Here is a 22,128-nt window from a genome sequence, read left to right as displayed (position 1 = left end):
AAGACAGGCCCACCGTGCCACGTGTCCCACTGAGCTCAGTGACCACGGGAGCCCCAGGTGCCCCTACAACTAGGCATCTCCACCCGCTCCCTCCAGCACCGGGCACCCCAATTCTTCAACACCAGCAGGACGATGAGCCCACCCCCTGGTTCCCTCCTGTCCTGACTCCCCACTCACCCCACTGAAATCCCACGGCCTGTTACTAAAAATGAGCTGCTTTATGCACCTCACATGGCTGTCCCCGGGTGGGTTGGGGGCAGGGGGAGACACCCCTGAGGGTAGAGGGGCTCATTAAAGACGCCCCCCTCCCCCCCCGACCAACGACGATGAGGCAGCACCCCCATGGCCACCTTCTACCCCTTCAGTCTGCTGCCCTGCTCCTCCCGCCTCTCATCACCACCTGCCGGGTTACATATCCATCTCAGTGCTTGCGGGACTCCCCCTCCACTAGCGTGTGAGAGCACGGACTGCTTTATTTACTGGGGTGTTCTTGGTGCCCAGACAGTGCCTGGCAGCCAGCCAGTCTGTGTGAGAAGAAGGGAGGGATGGATGTACGCCGAATGGACAGGTGGGAGGACAGATGGGCGGGCAGACGGATGGACGGAGGGAAAGGAGGCCAAGGAAGAGACATCGAGGCATGGGAGGAGAAGGCATGATGCAGACCAGGAGGGCTGGTGGTGTGCCAGGGAGCGGGCACAGGAGGGGACAGGAGAGAGCTTGCTGAACTCAACAGGAAATCGGCCCCGGCAGCCTCCGGAGAAGCAGAGAAAAAGAAAAGGCAGGGACCACATTCTGAGTGCGCTGAGTCCAGGACCGATCGGAAGCAGTGATAAATGATTTCACGGTCAGACGTGTGTACTGTTTCGTCAGAACTCGCGCCTTGCCCCCAGGTTCTGAGGCAGCAGTGGGGTGTGGAGGGCTGTCCCCAGCCACCCAGGCGCTAGGAAGAGTGGACAACAGGCACAGTGTCTCCCGGCCTGGGGCTCCACTGCCTCGGGCAGAATCTGGTCACTCGCTCCTCAGGTCCTGAGGGAAGCAGGAGGAACTAAACCAAAGCTGGTTAAAAACATTTAACACACAGATTCCTAGAGACACCCAGAGCCTAAAGACCTAGAAAAGTCAGGTGAAGACGCAGAATTTCTAGGGACGTAACATCAGGAGGCAAAGACGGAGGCACACTTGTCCTCCAGACACGTTTCTTGACGGCCCTGAGATGATGGTGAGTGGGGAAGGGGCTCTTCCGTGTGAAATGACTGACAGGTGAGTTTTAAAGGAGCTAACCATCGCTTCTCCCCAGAGCAGCCTCAATTCTGGCCACACTTAAGAGATGACACACTTGAGCTTTAAGCGTGACTGTTCTCATTTCCTCTTCCGAGCTTTAGATATTCGGGAACTAGGATCTAGTCAGATTCCAGAAACACAGGTGACAAGCAGCTGACGAGATACTCACTGTGTCAAGGATGAGTTGTTTATTCAACTGAAGCTCAAAATCTTCTTTTAAGAAGCTCACGTCCCCTCCGGTGTAGCCAGCCAGCTCCTGTCAGGGAGGATCCTCAGGTGGTATGGAGCCCACAGACTGACTGCAGAGTCACTGCAGTCAGCACTACAGGCTGTTGTTCTGTATTTTTAGAAAGGCAACAGACCACGTCTGTGTCCCAGAGGCTGCCTGCTGGTCGTTCGGGACAGCATCAGGGGCCTGGCAGAGACACTGTCACCAAACACAGAGCGACCACAGAGAAGTCGCTGCTTACATGTGCCAGGAAAACACTGGTGACACCGATGTTCATTACAGAGCTTGCTAAGGATGGTGGCTCAGGCGCAGAGAACCTGCCTGCTGATGCAGGAGATGAGGGTTCAATCCCCGGGTTGGGAAAATCCCTTGGAGTAGGAAATGGTAAGCTATTCCAGTATTCTTGCCTAGGAAATCCCATGGACAGAGGAGCCTGGAGGGCTACAGTCCATGGGGTCGCAAAGAGTCAGGCACGACTTAGCAAGTGAACAGTAACAGGATGACATGACTTGTTCGGCCCAATCAGTGCTCGGAAAAAGAATATTAGCCCATCTCTCACAATTTCATTTTCATATGAAAATGGGAGAAGGAAAAGGCAGCCCACTCCAGTACTCTTGCCTAGAGAGTCCCGTGGACAGAGGAGCCTGGCGGGCTACTGTCCATTGGGTCGCACAGAGTCGGACACGACTGAAGCGACTTAGCATGCATGTATGCATTGCAGAAGGAATGGTGATCCGCTCCAGTGTTCTTGCCTGGAGAATCCCAGGGACAGAGGAGCCTGGTGGGCTGCCATCTACGGGGTCACACAGGGTCGGACATGACTAAGTGACTTAGCAGCAGCAACAGCATATGAAAACTGGATTCCCAGCTGCTCCTCTGACACTGAGTTCAGGCAGACAGAGGGTCGGAGCCCCCTCCCCAGCCAGCTTCTCCCCGAGGTCACCAGCTGGGCCCTGCCAGTGTCAGGGTCACAACCCCGGGCTTGTGTGCTCATCAAGGATCACCAAGGAAACCAGCCCCACCAAGGCCCGACTGGGCTCCGGTCTGTGAAGTGACACGGCATCCTGGCACCTCATCCCGACTCAGCTCCGTGAAGGCAGAGTCTGAGCGGAGGGAGCAAATCCAGGGCTAGGAACCCTGGGAGGGAGGGACACCCTCGCAAGCCATTCCAGAACGACCTTTACAGCTAAAGGCAGCTGCAAGTATTAACGACGTGACCGCCCCGAGGGACGCCCCAGTCCCCCAGGAGCCTGCGGGGCCACAGGGGAGGGACCGCTCACCTGGTTCACTTTCAACAAAGCACCTCTTTTCGGCAGGATGGAGGAGTTCCGAGAGTCGATGACCATCGAGTGCTGGAAGAGGTAAGGACAGGGTGTTTGTGCTTTAATATGGAATGACACTCCCTGAGCGCTGGCTGCTCACCAAGCTCAGTGCCGAGTGTTCCCTTAGGTGGCTTCACCTTCAGGAAAACCTCCCATTCTGTGTGAGGACCCAACAGAGTCAGGGAGACAGGGCATGTCTGCTGGCTGGGTGACTCCGAGCCCGTCCCCAGCCCTGTTTTCTCAGGGAGCTTGATGCTCTGATGGACGTCAGCTCAGCCTGCTTCCAGCTAAGACACCATGGTGGGCCCTTATTCCCTCCGTTTCCATCACCTCCAATGTTACTTAGGAAAAAAGGACATGAGGCTGTGTCCAGATATTTACAGTGACCGGTCCTAGCCACCGTTCTAGCTGCCCCAACCGTGACGCCACTCAGTCCCTCCTGATGGAGGTAAACGCGATTCTCGCAACGCACACGGCCTGGCTGCACCAGGGCAGGCACACGTCGACGGCAGACGCAGAGCCCTTACTGAGAGAGACGACTTCAGCGAGTGCCCGCTCTCCTTCCGGACGGCGAAGGACGCGACCCTGGAGAGGCAGCCCAGCTCCCGCCAGACGCCCTCCCACTTGACCGTGTGGCTCGTCTTCCAGGTGGGAAACTGCGAGCAAACGCAGAGAACCGTCAGCCTTCGTGCTGCGTGGACGCGGCGTCATCCCAGCCCGGGTCTTGGGGTGACGCGTCATTAGATTGTTAGCCGATCAAAAACTAAGACGCTCTGTGAAACGATGGGATGGGAAGAGACCAAGACAAGGCAAGCTGGGAAGGAGGGAGTGGAGGCGGGCGGGGCAGGGCTGGGGAGAAAGCCAGGGTCGCCATCAGAGGGAAAAACTGTGTGAGCAGCAGGGCTGTGCTCTGAGCCAGGAGACGGGCGTCGCTGGTCTGACGCTGCAGGGAACTTTATAACCACCTGGTTTCTTTTCCATCCAAAAGACCACGGGACACACACCCCACCTGGTTTGCTGAAGCCAGGCAGGGTGACCCATGTGAGCCACCTCAGCCCCCAGAGAAGAGTAGGGAGACGGGGTCACAAGTCCGTGATGAGTGGAGGTACTCGGTGGGGGGCATGCCACGATAGCTTCCTGGGCCCCTCTCTGGAGATGCTCACCCAGCAGGGCATGCAGGGCCATGAATGTGCAGGAGAGGCAGAAGCAGCGGGTCTGAAGACCGCACGCGAGGAACTACTTTTACAAAGCACGTGCCTCAAGTCTTTCCTCATCAAACTAAAGCCTACACCAGGAGGGGAGGAAGGGGGACAAGCTAGGAAGGAAGGTAAAGAAGAGCAGTGTTCGTTGTAAAATTGAAAAATGGTCAAAGAACAGTAATTCCACGCGATGCATCCCGCCGGAAGGGAACGTGCTATAAACCGATGATGAAAGCATCCGGTAACCTGATGTGACCTTAACTGGCTGTCAGGAGCGATCGATCTGAGCGTTCACGAGGAAGGACAAACAGACGGTGTCCCAGGAAGTCAGGGGCAGGGAAGAGACGCGACCGGGGCAAAGTACCTGCCGCTGTGGGAGTTGGCCACCCTCTCTGGCCCTGGCAACGGGCACTTGGCGAGTGGGGAGGGGCCGCCCGGGAGGCAGCTGGCAGCAGGACAGGCAGCGAGGGTGACCCCAGCGACGGGGCCCCGGCTCCAAGCTTAGCCCACTGTGGATGCGCGCCTGGCCCCGCCCCCTCGGCCGAGCCTGGGGATCAGGTCCCACGTAGGCACACAGAGGGAAGGACGGGAAAGCCACTCACGCTGTACTCTGCTGACACGCCTCGGTCTGTCTCCCGGAGCGAGCTCCAAGGGAACTGTCCCGTGACTTTGTATAAGTTTACGGAGAAACTAGAAGACAAGGGGACAGAGCTTTACACGCTGGGAAGGTGGTTATGCCTGGAGCACCACCTAAATCAACAGACTCACAGCTACGCCTCGGGGCTCATCTGCACGGGGAAATCTACGTGTGTGGTGACGCAACAGAAGCGTTGGCTGATCCTGCAAAGTTTCTCTTCAGAAACGTCCACTACGGCTACCTTAACCCCTAAACCAGGCCACTGAACACAGCGATCCGCTGGGCTTCCTACTTTCTATCGAAGTTTCCAGGCTGTGGTTTGAAGAAGGACAGGCCATACGAAGTCTCTTTTGTTCCATAGGAAAACTGGAAAGTCACCTTTTCTGCCCGGCCTAGAAGATTGGGGAGTTTGAGGCCAAGGACCTGGGAGCAAAAGAGAAACAGCAGAGGTTCTGTAAGTGGGTTCATCCGCGCCACTTCTTTTTAGAGCCCACGTGCAAGGGCTGTGTGTCCTTCCGAGTTACCTCACTCGGCACGACAGCCCACTTGCAAGGGGTGTGTGTGTCCCCTTCCGAGTTACCTCACTCGGCACGACAGCCCACTTGCAAGGGGTGTGTGTCCCCTTCCGAGTTACCTCACTCGGCACGACAGCCCACTTGCAAGGGGTGTGTGTGTCTCCTTCCCTGAGTTACCTCACTCGGCACGACAGCCCACTTGCAAGGGGTGTGTGTGTCCCCTTCCGAGCTACCTCACTCAGCACGACAGCCCACTTACAAGGGGTGTGTGTGTCCCCTTCCGAGTTACCTCACTCGGCACGACAGCCCACTTACAAGGGGTGTGTGTGTCCCCTTCCGAGTTACCTCACTCGGCACGACAGCCCACTTACAAGGGGTGTGTGTGTCCCCTTCCGAGTTACCTCACTCGGCACGACAGCCCACTTACAAGGGGTGTGTGTGTCCCCTTCCGAGTTACCTCACTCGGCACGACAGTCTCTAGATCCACCCACGTTGCTGCAAATGGCATTGTTTCGCTCTGCTTAATGGCTGAGTAATATTCTGTTATATATACACACCTCTCACGGACTTAGGGGATAAACTTAGGGTTACTGGTAGGGAAGGGAGGGGGAGGGAGAGTGAGCGAGTCTGGGATGGACATGTACACATGGCTGTATTTAAAATGGATAACCAATAAGGACCTGCACTCAATGTTTCGCAGCAGTCTGGATGGGAGGAGAGCTTGGGGGAGAATGGATACACGCATGCGTACGGCTGAGTCCCTTTGCTGTCCACCCGAAACCATCACAACACTGTTTATCAGCTACACCCTAATGCAAAATAAAAAGTTTAAGGAAAAAAATGGAATCATACAAAAAAGAAAAACAGTAGGGGTTTAGATGGAAGGAATAACTCTCACAGACACGGAGTAAAGATGTACACGAGGGTCCACCTTTCATCTGTAATTGCTCTTCTTTAAAGCCTGCCTCTGCCGGGGGCACAAGCCTGATGAATGTTAGGGTTAGGCTAATCCTGCTGACTGTGAAGCTCAGAGAAATGGACTCTGTGTACTTGGAGTTCAGGAGAATTTGAAGAAGAAACTATTAATATGAACATGGGTTATCGACACCCCGTTCTCAAACAACCCATCTTCATAACAAAGCGTGTTGTAATCAGCTCTAGGAAGATTAATGAGAACCACAGGACAGCTTACAAATAAAGACTAAAGGTCATGGAAAAGTTCTGGAACTACCATTAGTTTTTAGAGCATAGTTCACAACTGGGGACTTCCTGGTGACTGGGACTCCACACTTGCCATGCGGGGGCCTGGTCAGGGAAGCAGATCCCTCACGCCACAGCCGAGACCAGAACAGGCAAATAAAGAAACATTTTTTAAAAAATTAGAACTTCACTATGGCAAGTCCCACCCTCAGGAAGGGAAAGCCCGTGTCTTACCATACTGCCTTCGTTGTTCCCGACCATGGTGTTGTAACTGCCCGTTAGCCTCCTTAACTCAGTTACTTCAAAGGTAACATCTAACCCGTTGGGAAGTGCATCATCACCTAGTAAGCGCGAAAGATGAAACAGTTAAGGCAGCGTGGGTGTGCAGCTTTATTTTCTGTCCCGCTGAGATAAATGGCAGGATGCAAACTGAGCCTCCGCTGACTTTATAGCCTCCTTCGGAACACACACACCGTGGTCTAAAGCCCAGGAACGTGCGTGAAAACCCCATCACATCCCGACACACGGCTCTGGTTTCCGTGGTGGAAGACCGCGAGGTCTTTCAGCTGCTGCTGAAAGGAGTCATAAGCAGCAGCAGCAGCATTATGTAAACACGCATCATTTGCATTACTTCCTTACGGTACTTGTTCCCCCACAAATGAGTTCCTTAAAAATGCCGGGGGGGGCCTCAGTTCAATGGACGTTAAAACGTGGAATTCGAGTGAGAGGGGCTCAAGTAACCCTGACGGAGAAGCAAGAGCTGGAGCCGGATGTAGGACGTGGATGGTTCTGTCCTTCCCAAGCTGGTGGCATGGGCCTGAGTTCAGTAGAGCTGCCCCTCACCCATCGAGGGTCCTGCAGGGCAGGGCCCTGAGCGCCAGAAAGGCCGAGGTTGATCCTGCAGCCCTGGCTGGACACCCACGGCCTCTGGGAGCTGTCAGACCCACGGACACCCAGGCAGGGGCTCCCGAACTCTCAGATTCAGCTGGTCCAGGCTGGAGCCTTGGCGCCACTTTTTTTTTTAATTAGCAGAATTTATTGTTTAGAGGAGCGGTTTTAGGTTTATAGAAAAACTGAGCAGAAAGTACAGAGAGTTCCCATAAGCCCCCTCTACACACACCCCCTCCCCCCATTCACATGCTGCACTGGTGGCCATGTTTGTTACAACTGATGAACCAACAGAGAGATGTTCCTGTTAACTCAAGTGTGGCCTGCGCTAAGGTTCACTTTGGGCACTGCACATTCTAGACATCTGACAAATGGATGATGTCCACATTCTTTCTTAAAAGCTCCTGGGTAGTTCTAAAGGCAGCCAGGGTGGAGAACCACAGACAGGAGTGAACCAGCTGACCACATACACATCACATTCACAAAAGACAGGAGAGCGCTAAATCTAAACGTCACCCCAGGACTCGCCACCAGTAAGCACTCCGGAGCGCTGGCAAGGGCCACTGTCGCACCCTGTCCCGCTGGGGGAGAGAGACCAGGGGCCTCTGTTAGTCACAGATGACTCTGTATTCCAGGTAATAGAAACGTCTTTCATTTACACAGCATTTTATATTTTTGCAAGCACTTTCATATACTGTTTCATTTTCATCTTCTCAAAATTATCTTTCACTCAATCCTGAAGAGTTCACTTGTTCTCTGATTCATTCCAAGTATGTATTTTTCGGGGGACATCGGAACGGAGTGAACCGCCACACATGGAGTCCTTCACAACCCGTCTCCTGATCCTTCTCCTGCCTCGTCTTGCTTCACTCATCCCCATGACTGCCTTCTGGCTCTGGAGCCCTGGCGTCCACCCAATGACACTTTCTCTCTGGCCACAGGGCCTATTCTCTCTCCCTAGAACATTCCTCATCAGCCCTGCTCCCCAAACGCACTTATGCGCATCTTTTAGGTCTCAGCATCTGTGTCACCTCGTCCAGGAAGTCTTCTCTGATCCACTTTGCTGACCGAGAGGAGGTCTCCTCCTCCAGGGCCTCGCCCCCATACAGCACAACCTATCAGCTGAACTGTCCTCACTTCTCTGTCTGTCCCCAACCCTCTTCCACTTGACCAGAAGCTTCTTTGGAAAGATACCATGTCTTATCTGCCACGGGCTCTTCCTACGGCATGGACTCATTAACCAAAGAATAAACACCAAGGTAAGACAGCTGCCCAATATCATAGCAATTGAGAAAGTGAACAGACGCTCAAAAGTGAAATCTGACTCCCACTTGCCTCCTCTTCTTAACACATATTTAGGTGGAATCTGCCAAGAGCTTATCCAGACACCCGCTGGGGTGGGCTATCCCGAAAAAGCCCGGCTCTCTCCTTCTCAGAACCCTGGTCCCATCAGCAAGCAGCATCTTCAAAGTTACCTGACCTCCCTCAGCCTGACTTGAAGACCCAGTGAATTCCTTGAGAACGCACGTGCTCTCTGCCTGGACACGTAAATAGCGTCCGTGATCCTAGGGGAACATATCCTAGGTGAAATCAGAGAGAAGCTGCAACCAGGATGCCTACCCTGACACGTATCGATCAAAACATCCACTTGTCTGAATATTCCTAGACGCAGCAACTTTTCACGGGCTTCGTGAGATTTCCTCATAACCTGTAAGAGAGAAAAACAGAAACTGTATTCCTCTAAGATACAGAGACATACACGGTGGCTGTGAGACCAAGCTGGCGGCTTAGCATTCGTGCAAAGTTGATGATTCCCTGAGAAGAATATTAATCTTTAAAAAAAAATACTATATTTTTAAAAGCGGGAATGGCTGAACACTGCTTAAGAGATCACATGCAATGGGGGCTGGAGCCAGCCAGACGTGGTCACGAGGAAGCTGCTGGCGACTCTGCCAGGCGCCTAAGTGTGGTTCCGAGAGCAGACACAAGAAAGCCACAGAGGAGAGGATGGTGCAAGCCGGGAAAGATGCGGGGCATAAACAAGTAAGGGCCCGAGGAGTCGGCAGGGGTGGGTGGCAGGGAAGAGCCCAGCCCCCATGGTCATGGAGGGCCCTGAAGGGAAAGTGCGCTGAGCACCAGGGGGGTGCAGGAAGGGTCAAGACCCCCCACCAGCAGCTCTGCAGCAAAGCTGGGATGGCTGCAAGGGACACGGGGATGGGCGGCCCTGGGCAGGACAGGGAAACACCTCTTCTCTGGGGTCAGGGTGGACGCGAGAGCATGTCAGTTTGTGGGGGGGCTTCTGGGAATGGAGGGGGTTCAGCCCCCTTCCCGGGAGGAGGCGAGCTCATCAGTGGGGGCGGGATACCCGGTGGTGCGAGCAGAGGTCCACGGGGTCTCCAGAAGGGATGGGAAAAAGGCCACACAGAGGGGAATACTTGCCTCAATAAGGTTTTTAGCCTTAAAAACATCTCTAATTTCATACATGATGATGTCGTCCTTAGTCCTTCCAAGTCCATCGAAATGCACATGTTGAACCACCACCTGGACGTGATAAGGGGACACAAGACTGTTGAGGACAAGACGCGGCAAAAGATCAGACGCCAAGGCCAAAGACAAATGCCTAAAGTTACTTTCAAAGACTTTCTTTTTTTAATTTAATGAGCCACGTTTCTTAACTCCATGCCTTTTCAAAACAACTGGTCCCTTGAACTGACTAGTGAACTAGACTTACAAGCTCCCTGCAGCCAGATGACCAAGGGCCAGGTCAGTCCTAAAGCCAGGCAGGGTGCAGAGATCCTCTGGACCCCCTTCCCCACATGCTCCCTGGGGCACTGGCCTCTGGATGATGCCGACTGTGACCTGGTTTAATAACTGAGTATTTTGCAGGAGATCCTGTGTGGATCTCAATATGGCATGATAAACACCAGCTCAGAGCCTTTCCCTTGTCTATAAAGACTTACTTCATTCATTCATTCAATGAAAATGCACTGATTACCTATGAACCAAGTATCATACTGAACACTGAGAATATATCAGCAACCAAAACTTAAAAATTTCTGACTCTATGGAGGTTATATTCTAAAAGGGAGAGAAACAGGCAATGTACATAGTAGAGTAGATGGTAGTGAGTAACAGAGAAAAATCAAGCAGGCATAACGGGGAGTGCTAGGGCCTGCATGACTTATAGGTGATCAGAACACTATACTACAATCGTAATCAAAGAACTAATCAAAGGGAGGAAGGCGAGAGGGAGGTTCAAGAGGGCAGCGACATATGTTCACCTATGGCTGATTCAGGTCGATGTATGGCAGAAACCAACACAACAGGGTAAAGCAATTATCCTCCAATTAAAACTAAGTAAATTTAAAATAGAAAAAGAACTAATTAAAATGTGTTTACGTTTCTCTATTTAATTTCAAAGGCAACAAAGTTTAGAAAAAGTTTCATTCAAGACCCAAAGTCTTTTCTGGGAGGAGGGAACACAGTTTAAATTTTAACACCACTTGAGTTTCTCTTTGAAATACTTTTGGGTTTTTTTTCTAACAGAAATACAAAAATGGGTTTGTTTACCCTTCCCACACAAAGAATCACCAAGAAAAAACTGTTCCTCTAAAACCAGAAGCTATTTCTTTCAGCGTCCAGTCTTTCTAAAATGTAGCTGGCTGCAAACTCTTCTTTGATTAAGGTGTCAACAAGATTAACCCGTCTGTTTTCCCAGCGGTTTGTGGAAGCGAGTGCTTCTAGCAACAACAGTATGGAGCCCTCACCCTCCACGGGATACGTACATCCTTGTTCTCAAGAATTTCCTGCTTAGCTTCAGGTTCAACTTCAACAAATTCAGCTTCTTCTCCTAATGCTCCGAAATCAGGTCCACTGGCTGGAAGAGGCTCCAAACTCTGAAAGGGAGTGGGGGGAACCACAGATAAATGAACTTCCATTAAAAAGCCAAATCTTTTCGTTTTCGTCTTCAGATGGCGCTCCAGAAAACTCAGGACCACAGCCCCTTCTAGTGCTGGTGGCAGTGGGGTGGGGAGCACAGAGAATGGGAGCAGCTGTCGACTTGCGAGCCTTCGGCTGACAGTGACCCTTCGGGGTCCAGAGTATTGTTATTACAGAAAACAAAGGTGAAAATTAATCAACAAAAGGATCAGGCGCAAACTACAATGACTGTTCCAAGAACTTAGCTCTGTACACCTGAGACCCATGTGAAAACAAAAAAAAAAAAATTGCTTTCCTGTTATAGAAAGCGTCCTCATTTTTTTAAATCAAAACTAGATACAATCTAGGATAGTTACATTAACACACCAAATTATTTAAAGATACTTCTTCGGACTCTGATAAGATTTGTTTTGGTTCAGAAAGTCTCACTTACACACTGAGGGGAGCAGCATATGCCAGAAAGCAGTCCTTCAGTCTGAAGTGACATTACCTCCAAAGCGTTCAAGCATCTTCTGAGGAAGGATTCTACAGTAATAATTATGGAGATATGATAATAGTATGCAAAACAATGCACATATAATATGGTATATTTATTACATACATAATTGCTTCAGTCCACGGGGTCACATGGTAAAGCCGGAGCCAATACATTGCTGGAGACCCGGGTTCAATCCCTGGGTAGGGAAGATCTGGAGAAGGCAATGGCAACCCACTCCAGGACTCTTGCCTGGAAAATCCCATGGATGGTGGAGCCTGGTGGACTACAGTCCATGGGGTCGCAAAGAGTCGGACACGACTGAGCGACTTCACTTCACGGGGTCACAAAGAATCAGACACGACTGAACAACGTGACTCCCAGACGCTCGAGTGGCACCAGGTGGGTGCACACACAGGCAGCTCTGGGAGCACCATGGTACCCGTAGCCGGCTGCTTCCTCCCGCCACCAGCTCTCTCCAGAGAGAAGCACTTCTGAAGCGCGCGGGCGTGTCTGCCGCCTGCGGACCGTGCAGCAAGGCGGGCTCCGGGCCGTTCTCGCCTTTTCCCTGGAATGTTCAGTGGCCTGTCAGCACACCCTTCGTCATGGCGCTGGTCCTCTGGAAAGGAACTGCCTGACAGTACCATGGCCGATTTCCCATCCTGGCCCTAAAAAGCGCCCCCAGGGACGCAGTGCAGCGGACTCCTCAGCGGGGCGCGGAGGAGCTCCACTACGCAGCCCCTTCCACCACTCCAGACTCGACCCGACCACACGCAGCCCTCGCCCTCCTGTCTGGGCGCCCCCGGTCCTCTCCGCCCAGGATAACCAGCCTCCTCCCCAGAGGTGAGCTGAAGAACCACCCTCGGCGTTATCTCCTCTGTGAGCCGTCCCTGCTTCTTCAGCGAGAATCCGGCCCTCCTTCACAGGGATACCCCTCGGCCGAAGTTTACGACCTTGGCAAGTACTCCTTTCTATTTTTACCTGCCCGGCTATATCAGAAATACGCATTTATGGAATGGGTTAGTGAATTATTTTTTTTCTTTTGTTCTCAAGTTTAATAAATATCTGAGTGCCTACTGTCTGCTTAAGAGCAGGGAAGGCAGCCGTGAATAAGACAGACTGGGTCCTTCCCCCGGGGGTTGACATGGATTATTTACATGAGTAAAAAGGGAAGATGATGTTGGGCAAAGAAATAGAATTTATTTCACATAATTATCCTTTCACTTCTGTTGTGTAAATATTTAAAACAGGGGATCATTACTGTATTTCTCAAACATGCGAACAAATCAAAATAGTAACTTTTTAATTTTTTTTAATGTGGACCATTTTTAAAGTCTTTATTGAGTCTGTTATCATATTGCTTCTGGTTTATGTTTGTTGGTTTTTTGGCCACAAGGCATGTGGGATCTTAGCTTTCTGACCAGGGATCAGACAAACACCTCCTGCATTGGAAGGCGAAGTCTTAACCACTGGACTGCCAGGGAAGTCCCTAAAATAGTAACTTTTTAATGCAACCTTTCATGAACATGCTTCTGTATTTACGTTTGCTAAGTCCCTTCAGTCGTGTCCAACTCTGTGCGACCCCATAGACGGCAGCCCACCAGGCTCCCCTGTCCCTGGGATTTTACATAGTGCTAAAAAGTGTATTACAGATGAGTAAATCCTATATGCAGAGTATATACTATGGTTAGGAACATACACACATATTCATTGTTCTAAATCCGAATGCTTGACAAACAGATTTTTGTCTGGACATAAAGTTCATGTGCTATTGTGCTAAAAAAAATTCCCTTGTGGTTCCTAAAATCTCGAAGCACAGAACATATTTCACCAAAGACTTGTCACACCCATTTGTAGTCTTAAATCCGAAATTTACACTTTAAGTTCAACAGATGGTGTCTTTACAGTCTCACCAATTGCACCAAAGCTTGATGTCCTAGATTAACTGCTTCACCAGTAGAGATTCATTCATTCACCAAATATCCATTCACTACGTGACAAGCACTTGCAAGAGTCTCACCTTCACAGAATTTACATTGCAGTGCCTGGCTAAGTAGTCAGTGAAATGAATTAAAATAAATATTTGGATCCAGCCTCTAAGCTTTAAGCAGATGTCTACTGTGAGTCGACAAACTTTACCGAGCACCACATGCCAAGCACTGGGCAGGCAGTGCTAACAGAAGAAACAGGACATGAAATAAATTTAATGAGTTATGAACACCATCTTTAAAGTGATATAGACTAGAATAAGACAGAAAATACCAGAAAAACAAAAAGATGATAAATACTGTTTCAGAAAACTTTTTTATTCCAATTTTTTTTTTAATTTTTTGGTCTTGCCACGAAATGTTTGGGATCCTAGCTCCCCAACCTGGGATTGAACCTTTCCTGCACCCCCCGCCCCACAGTGGAAACAGCATCCCAACCACTGGACCGCCAGGGAAGTCCTGATTCAGAAAACTTTTGTTTCACATATGCATGAGGGTACTAGATAGCAAATATGGGAAGTTTTCTTACTGTGAGTTCTGACCAAAAAATTCAAACACTAGCTAGTGAAGTTAAAGAACTGAAATTACTTTTTGTCAATATATTCAACAAAGGAGTGGCAGTTTCCGTGTCAAAGGAGCTCGATAAAAGCAAAGTCTTTTTGTTCCTGTACTCTGAGCACCTAGAACAGTGCCAGGCAGCACACAGCTGACCATCGGTAAACAACTTTGCCAAGATGCTACAAGGGATCCAAGGCAAATAAGATGTGGTTCATATTGTCATCTAGAAACTAAGAATCTAAAAGGTTAAGTGAAAAATGCAGAGCTAAAACAGAGCACCAGAATAGAAATGTCAATCAAGGAGGTTGGTAGCACATCCAAAATGAGGAACGGACGGGAGACAAGGTTTGTGCAGAAAATGATTTGAACTGAGTTCTAAAAAACCATGGGCTTCCTTTGTGGCTCAGCTGGTAAAGAATCCACCTGCAATGCGGGAGACCTGGGTTCGATCCCTGGGTTGGGACGATCCCCTGGAGAAGGGAAAGGCTCCCCACTCCAGTATTCTGGCCTGGAGAATTCCATGGACTGTATAGTCCACGGGGTCGCAAAGAGTCGGACACGAATGAGGAACCTTCACTTCACTTCTAAGAGACTGGCCCGTTTCGCCAGCTATTGCGAGTGATGAGAGAGAGGAGCTACGCCCACCAGCACGGTCCAAATAGTGTTTTATTTGAAGGAAATATCTGGCAAAGGGAGGTTAAGTTCAATTCCGGACACCATGCTGAGACATCTGTGCTAAATTCAGGAAAACTCCTGAAAACTTCTGAGCAGCGCAGCTATCTACGCTGCAGAAAAAGTTGTGCTGTGGGCTGGGACTCAGGAACATGCAGATGGTTCCCAACATTCAGTTTCAGAACATTCTGAGGCTTGAACAGTAAGGCCTTGGACATATATTCTTTCTCTGGGCCTCAGTTAAGATTGCGATAAAGGAGAGCAGCTGGGCAGTCTGCCTACCGCACCGCAGGCAAGCAAGTGCATTTACATGCATTCTGTTTCAATTCTCCCAAGGGCCCAGTGAGTGGACACTATTACTGCCTCCACTCAGCCGGGTTTCCTCTTTGCGCGGCGGTAACCAGGAGACATGAGGACTCCTGAGCCTGGGTTGGAAGACTTCAGAAGATGCTTCCTGCTCTAGGAAAGCCTCACAAGACCCCAGCAGCAGCTGAGCGGGAGAGACTGGAAAAAGCAAAAAAGCAGAGACATTACTTTGCCAACAGAGATCCATCTAGTCAAAGCTCTGGTTTTTCCAGTGGTCATGGATGGATGTGAGAGTTGGACTATAAAGAAAGCTGAGCGCCGAAGAATTGATGCTTTTGAACTGTGGTGTTGGAGAAGACTCTTGAGAGTCCCTTGAACTGCAAGGAGATCCAACCAGTCCGTCCTAAAGGAAATCGGTACTGAATATTCTTTGGAAGGACTGATGCTATAGCTGAAACTCCAATACTTTGGCCACCTGATGCGGGCCACCTGATGCGAAGAAACCAACTCATTGGAAAAGATCCTGATGCTGGGAAAGATTGAAGGAGGGAGGAGAAGGGACGACAGAAGATGAGATGGTTGGGGGACATCACCGACTCAATGGACATGAGTCTGAGCTAACTCCGGGAGTCGGTGATGGACAGGGAGGCCTGAGATGCTGCAGTCCACGGGGTCGCAAAGAGTCGGACACGACCGAGCAACTGAACTGAAGGAACTCAGACGCCCGAAACCGCTGAGGGCAGAAAAAATTTATTCCTCCGCTGCAAGACATCGCGGAAAGCCTGCTGGCCCTTTCTAGGCCCCACTGCTAAGTGACCTTGGGCAAGTCAGGTCTCTCCCCTGGGTATCGGTTTTCCAGTTCGGAAGCCTGCCGTAGCGGGTGGAGGCATCTTTGCGGCCTCCTCCACCCGGCCCGCGGCGGCGCAGCGCTGGGGCTCCCCCCACCCCCACCCCGGCACCGTTCCCCGAAGGCTAGCGGGCCCCGCCGCCCTCTTTTTACCCGGGCAGCCCCGGGCGCAGCCGCGAGAGCGTCTCCCCGCGGCGCCCGCCCCGAGGTCACGCAGCCCGCGCGGGTCGCTGGGCCTCTTACCCGGGCGTGCACCGTCCCCATGGCTCCCTCTCTGGCCGCCGCCTCCCAGAGCAGTCCCGGCCGGACGAAGGCTCGGCGGGTGAGGACAGAGGGCGGGGCTCCGGTGACCGAGCTCCGGGTTAAGGCAACACCCACAAGCCCCTAGACGCTGCGGACTGGGGGCGGCCATGATGTCCCGCCTTCGCCCCGCCCCTTGGCTCACGATGCTTCCGCTCATTGGCTCATAGGCGTCCGTGACCCGGATGTACACGCGAACGCCCGGAAGCCCTGAGACCCAGAGACGGCCCCAGCACCGCGCGTTCGTTGGCGTTCAGAGGAGCTGGCGGCGAGTGGACGGCGGGTCTCCGTGGTTGTCTAGTGGGGGTAGGCGCCCCGGAGTTGCCCCTGGGGTACAGTACGCCAGCTGGTGAGCGCGTCGGGCCTCATGTCTTTCCCTTAAACCTCGTGTTTAGTTCAGTTCAGCCGCTGAGTCATGTCAGACTCTTTGCGACCCCATGGACTGCAGCACGCCAGGCCTCCCTGTCCATCGCCACCTCCTCGGAGTTTGCTCAAACTCGTGTCAATGTCCTTGACTCCGCGGTGCCTCTCTGGTCCCCGCACTTTGGCGAAGCGCCGCGGCTCTCCACGCCTGGCTGCGGCTGTGGCCTCCCCCGCCCCTGCCTGCGGAGCCTCACAAATCCGGATTGGCGCCCTGCACCTCTTCCGCTGGCCACATGGACCCTTCAGGTCTCTGAAGCTCCCAGGGCTAAGGCTCCTCGTTGACAGAATGAAGGTGACGTCTTACCTGCTTAGCAGGGATGGATTACAAGGCTTTTGCACGACAGTATAAAAAGCGCCGGGCACAGGGCTGGGCACTGAGTGAGCAGCTAGTCAATGGCCCCTATTCTTTCAACTGCAGTAAATGTCAAGAGTGTTAACCAGGGTTGACGTGGGGACTATTCACATTGAAAAACAAGACAGCTCTGGTGTTACTGAGTCTAAGCTCGCTCTGATCCTGGTAGGATAGGCAGTGAATCTGGGGAGAGGAGGAAATGAGGCCAGGAGTCTGACTTTATTTGGAAAGCTGGCTGACTGAGAAGAGGGCAGACTGATGTCTCAAAGTAACCCATCTTGTAGGGGTCTGGATGCCAGGTTCTTTTATGGATCTGAGATGGGGGAGGGATGAGGAGACAAAGTAAAGTAAAGGCCTTTAATCTTGGAAATACTCTTTTAGAATGCCAAGTCTCAGGCAGAGAGATGTGTTAACTTCTTTCTTCCTGCCTTCTCCAGGTGGACAGGGTTATGCACAAAGGCACTTTAGCTTAACAGGCAGAGGGGCAGAATTCTCTGAGGCAGGGCATTATGTATGATTGTAATAACGAAAGCAACAGAAAGCAAGTGGAACAGTTTCAAGGTGGAGTCAGAATTGACTTCTCCCTGCAACATGGGGCTTTATTTTGGTGGTGGAAACAGCTTCCTGTCTCAAATGACGGCATGTAATAAGTAATAGCACATGGTGATAAATGCAGTGAGATAAACAAGAGAAGGGTTTTCAGTATCATGTGGTCTCACGTTTCCACCCCTTCCCAGAGACTCTGACACCCTTTCCCATTTAAGTAGCAGTACCTTAATTCTCTTGCCTTCCTGGGGTAAATATTAAGTCCACGTTCCCCTTCTTGCCTGGGAAGAAACAAGACATTAGCTCCTCCTAGGCGCCCCTTCCCACACTGCATTCCTTGCCAGTTGACCTAGTTATCTGTTTGAGCTGGACTAGTGCCTGGAGGCACGGCCCAGTCCTTCGCTCCACGAGCCCAGAGGCTGCACAGTGCCTGGCGTGGTGTAGCGACTCAGTTAATATTTCCCGAATTAACTGCTCTCCCACCGTAGGCTACAGCAGACAGAAAGACACTGCTTATATTAAAAATGCACATTCCTGGGCCTCAGCCCTGATCTACTGAACCAACCCCCGGAAAGTAGAACCTGGAGATGTGAGTTTTTTAAAGTGGGCTACATAATTCTTTTAGCCATTATGTTTAAGAACCCCACAGTAAAGAATCTGCCTGCAGTGCAGGTTCCGTCCCTGGGTGAGGAAGATCCCCTGCAGAAGGAAATGCCAACCCACTGCAGTATTCTTGCCTGGGAAATGCCATGGACAGAGGAGACTGGTGGCCTACAGTCCATGGGGTTGTAAAAGAGGCAGACACGACTTCGTGATTAAACAGCAACATTCTAAAAAGCTTTAGATCTGTGTCTGACTTTATCACTCATTTCTAAAGTCTCTGAAGACTTGGGCTACTCACCTGCTTATAAGGAACTTGGCCAGAATTGAGTGGAGAGGTGCTCAGCAAGGGGGAGGAGGAAGCAGAGGCTGCGGCAGCAACAGAGCATCTGCAAGCGGGGCAGGGCTGTGACAGAGGTCTGGCCCAGAGGCTTCTGGGTCTGGGCATACATTTGAAGGACAGCGAGCTGATGGAAGAACTGGGCTGTAAGTTAGCAGTTGACCCCTGGCAAGTTACACCCTCTTTAAGGGTTACTTTTCTCCACTGTAAAATAGAGATGAGCTTGCTAAGGACCAAAAACAGGTTATTGTTTTACATGTTTTATATTTTACACTGGGAAGTAACGGGTCCTGGGCTTTTGTACTCGTTTAGGCCATTTAGGATCACCCCTTGGCAGGAAACCACAACCAGATTAGTTCCCCATTAATGGTTATGAGAGCTGGCTTTATGGGCAGACCCACTGGTTGGGTTTCAGCCATGATTCTGTCACTGCTAAGCTGTGTGGACTTAGGCAGGGCCTGTACCTCTCTGGGTCAGTTTCCTCTTTGGTGAAGTGAGGGTGGTGATGGTATCTACCTCATAAGGTTAGTAAATAAGGTAAAGGTTTGCCTGGCCTAGAGAGAAAGGGCAGGTGCACACACACGCATACACAGACACAGCCTGCAACCAGGCCTGGAGAGAGCACGTGTGCACGCCCACACACACACACACACACAGCTGCAAGCAGGCCTAGAGGGAGAAGAGCACGTGAGCACAGTCACACAGAGCCTGCAACCAGGCCTAGAGAGAGAGAGCACGTGTGCACACCCACACAAACAGAGCCTGCAACCAGGCTTAGAGAGAGAGAGCATGTGAGCACACACACACACAGAGCCTGCAACCAGGCCTAGAGAGAGAGAGCACGTGTGCACACCCACACAAACAGAGCCTGCAACCAGGCTTAGAGAGAGAGAGCATGTGAGCACACACACACACAGAGCCTGCAACCAGGCCTAGAGAGAGCACATGTGCACACCCACACACACAGAGCCTACAACCAAGCCTAGAGAGAGAGAGCATGTGAGCACACTCACACACACAGTGCCTGCAACCAGGCCTAGAGAGAGAGAGCACGTGTGCACACCCACACACAGCTGTAACCAGGCCTAGAGAGAGCATGTAAGCACACACACACACACACACACACACACAGCTGCAAGCAGGCCTAGAGGGAGAGAGAGCACGTGTGCACACCCACACACACCCACAGCTGCAAGCAGGCCTAGAGAGAGCATGTGAGCGCACACACACACACACACACACACACACACACAGCTGCAAGCAGGCCTAGAGGGAGAGAGCATGTGAGCACACTCACACACATAGAGCCTGCAACCAGGCTTAGAGAGAGAGAGCATGTGAGCACACACACACACAGTGCCTGCAACCAGGCCTAGAGAGAGAGAGCACGTGTGCACACCCACACACAGCTGTAACCAGGCCTAGAGAGAGCATGTAAGCACACACACACACACACACACACAGCTGCAAGCAGGCCTAGAGGGAGAGAGAGCACGTGTGCACACCCACACACACCCACAGCTGCAAGCAGGCCTAGAGAGAGCATGTGAGCGCACACACACACACACACACACACAGCTGCAAGCAGGCCTAGAGGGAGAGAGCATGTGAGCACACTCACACACATAGAGCCTGCAACCAGGCCTAGAGAGAAAGAGCACGTGTGTGTGTATACACACACCCACACAGCTGCAACCAGGCCTAGAGAGAGAGAACATGTGCGCACGCGTGCACACACACAGCCTGAAACCAGGCCTAGAGAGAGCATGTGCGTGTACACACACACACATACAGTTAACCATCACAGTTAGGGGAGCTTTTATAAAGGATGAAACAGACCCAGAAAGAGTAAGCAACTTACCCTATAGCCAAGCTGGACCCAGAGTGATATGGCCCCGCCACTGGCTCTTAGCCACCTCTGAATGATGCCCACATGTCCCAGGGTCTGGAGACAGGGCAGTGAAGTAGATATGACTTAGAAGCCTCCGGACCCTTAAAAGGGAGGGGGGAGCATATATAACAGGCTGTGCTGGATTGTTTCTGGGCAAGACCCCGAGGGGCCTCGGCTCAGTGCCCACAGGCCCGGACCCTGGGTCCCCGGACACCTGCCTCTGGCCACCAAAGTGACGCTTTGAGGGTCTTACCGATCCCCAGCTCAGACACAAAAGATTGTGATGTGTGAAAACTTGGACACAGATTTCCAAAGATAATCTAGGAGAAGGAGCAAATTTTAAGCACAAGTCACACAAGTTGGACACTTATTTTTAAAATTCATCCTCCTGTTGCCTGAACCTCAGTTTGCTCAAGTACAAGATGAAGATAGTGGTTCCTAAAGCATAATGGTGTAGTGAGGATTTAAGGAGAGAGAACACGGGGCCTGGCTCACTGAACGCTGAATAAACTAGGCTTTCTTCCTGCATTTCCTTGTTATTTTCTTACGAAAGCCTCCTCTCAAAGATAAGCCGTGACTTTGACCTGCAGATTACAACACAAGTCCTGAGCCAAATATCTGAGAGCCTACTGTGTACAAGGGCCAGGGTAGCTGAGGACGTGTCAAACACAGTCACAGCTCTGCCCTCTCTGGTCACAACGTACGCTTTTTTTTTTGGTCACGCCGTGTGGCATGCAGGATCTTAGTTCCTATCCAGGGATCAAGCCCTTGCCCCCTGCTATGCCCCCTGAAGTAGAAGCATGGAGTCCTAACCACTGGACTGCCAGGGAATTCCCCGTACATTAACATTTCAAAGGCTCTGAGACATCCTGTAATGCATACACCTGTTAGGGTTTCTTTACCCCAGTATTTCCTGGGTTATTTATTCTGCCATAAAGACTTTGTGGTTTTTTTGAGGTTTTCAGTGGCCCTGTTCACCAGAATTTCTGCTCTTCCTCTTTGGGGCAAAAGGTAGACTTGGGTTTGCATGCCCCCCATCCATGTGACTTGCTTTGGTCAACAAGTGGTGGGCGGAAGGGAGAGCTGACACCTGGATGGAAACCTTCAAGCACCATGGGCCACCTGGGTCCGAAGGGTGGCCTGAGAAGTGAGACTTTGGGGAACATAACACCGTTTATCCTAACTGATAAAAGTCCCTAGTCCCATCTGCAAGAACATCAGCGTTCTGGAAAACTTGGTTTACGAAGGGCTGACCTAAATGCAGGTTAGTGACCACACTGGTTCCCTTGACAAAGGCAAACCCTGAGTCTCAGAGGTCATGAGGAAGGCACACTGGGTCTTCACGGATCCCTGCAGTGGCGACCCCTGCTTTTAGTTTGGGGTGGCCTGAGGTGAGGGCCTCGCCTCCATCCCGTCTCCCCAGCTCCTGCCACCGGAGGAGTGAAGGTGAGCGGCTACGAGGAAAGGACAAGGGTGCCAGCAGGAAGTGGAAGACCAGGCAGGATGCCCAGGGCTGGGGGCATTGCAGGGAAGGCATCTTCTTCGGGTTGGGGTGGGAGGTGACTTGACCGATTCTGGGCCCAAGAATGGCCCGAGGCAGAGTTCAGGCCACCAGCCCCT

General features: G+C 51.7%; 1 protein-coding gene across 1 annotated transcript in view; it reads right to left on the bottom strand.

The window, feature by feature from the left end:
• Positions 1 to 16,351, bottom strand: part of SAMM50 (SAMM50 sorting and assembly machinery component) — a 30,906-nt gene extending 14,555 nt beyond the window's left edge. The window contains exons 1-10 of the mRNA XM_086403203.1: positions 16,300 to 16,351; positions 11,057 to 11,167; positions 9,711 to 9,812; positions 8,892 to 8,979; positions 6,618 to 6,724; positions 4,961 to 5,091; positions 4,634 to 4,721; positions 3,360 to 3,488; positions 2,791 to 2,862; positions 1,451 to 1,537 (exon numbers count right to left, since the gene is read on the bottom strand). Coding sequence (XP_086259329.1) covers positions 1,451 to 1,537; positions 2,791 to 2,862; positions 3,360 to 3,488; positions 4,634 to 4,721; positions 4,961 to 5,091; positions 6,618 to 6,724; positions 8,892 to 8,979; positions 9,711 to 9,812; positions 11,057 to 11,167; positions 16,300 to 16,320 — 936 coding nt within the window. The 5' untranslated portion in view covers positions 16,321 to 16,351. The remainder of the gene's footprint in view (positions 1 to 1,450; positions 1,538 to 2,790; positions 2,863 to 3,359; positions 3,489 to 4,633; positions 4,722 to 4,960; positions 5,092 to 6,617; positions 6,725 to 8,891; positions 8,980 to 9,710; positions 9,813 to 11,056; positions 11,168 to 16,299) is intronic.
• Positions 16,352 to 22,128: the final 5,777 nt, after the last annotated feature.

This window comes from Bos grunniens, chromosome 5, assembly GCF_055505025.1.
Source record: "Bos grunniens cultivar Pamir isolate PY7600 chromosome 5, Bosgru_T2T1.0, whole genome shotgun sequence".
Lineage (NCBI taxonomy): Eukaryota > Metazoa > Chordata > Mammalia > Artiodactyla > Bovidae > Bos > Bos grunniens.
The sequence above is the reverse complement of the archived record's forward strand: the minus strand, read 5'-3'. Positions and strand labels throughout refer to the sequence as shown.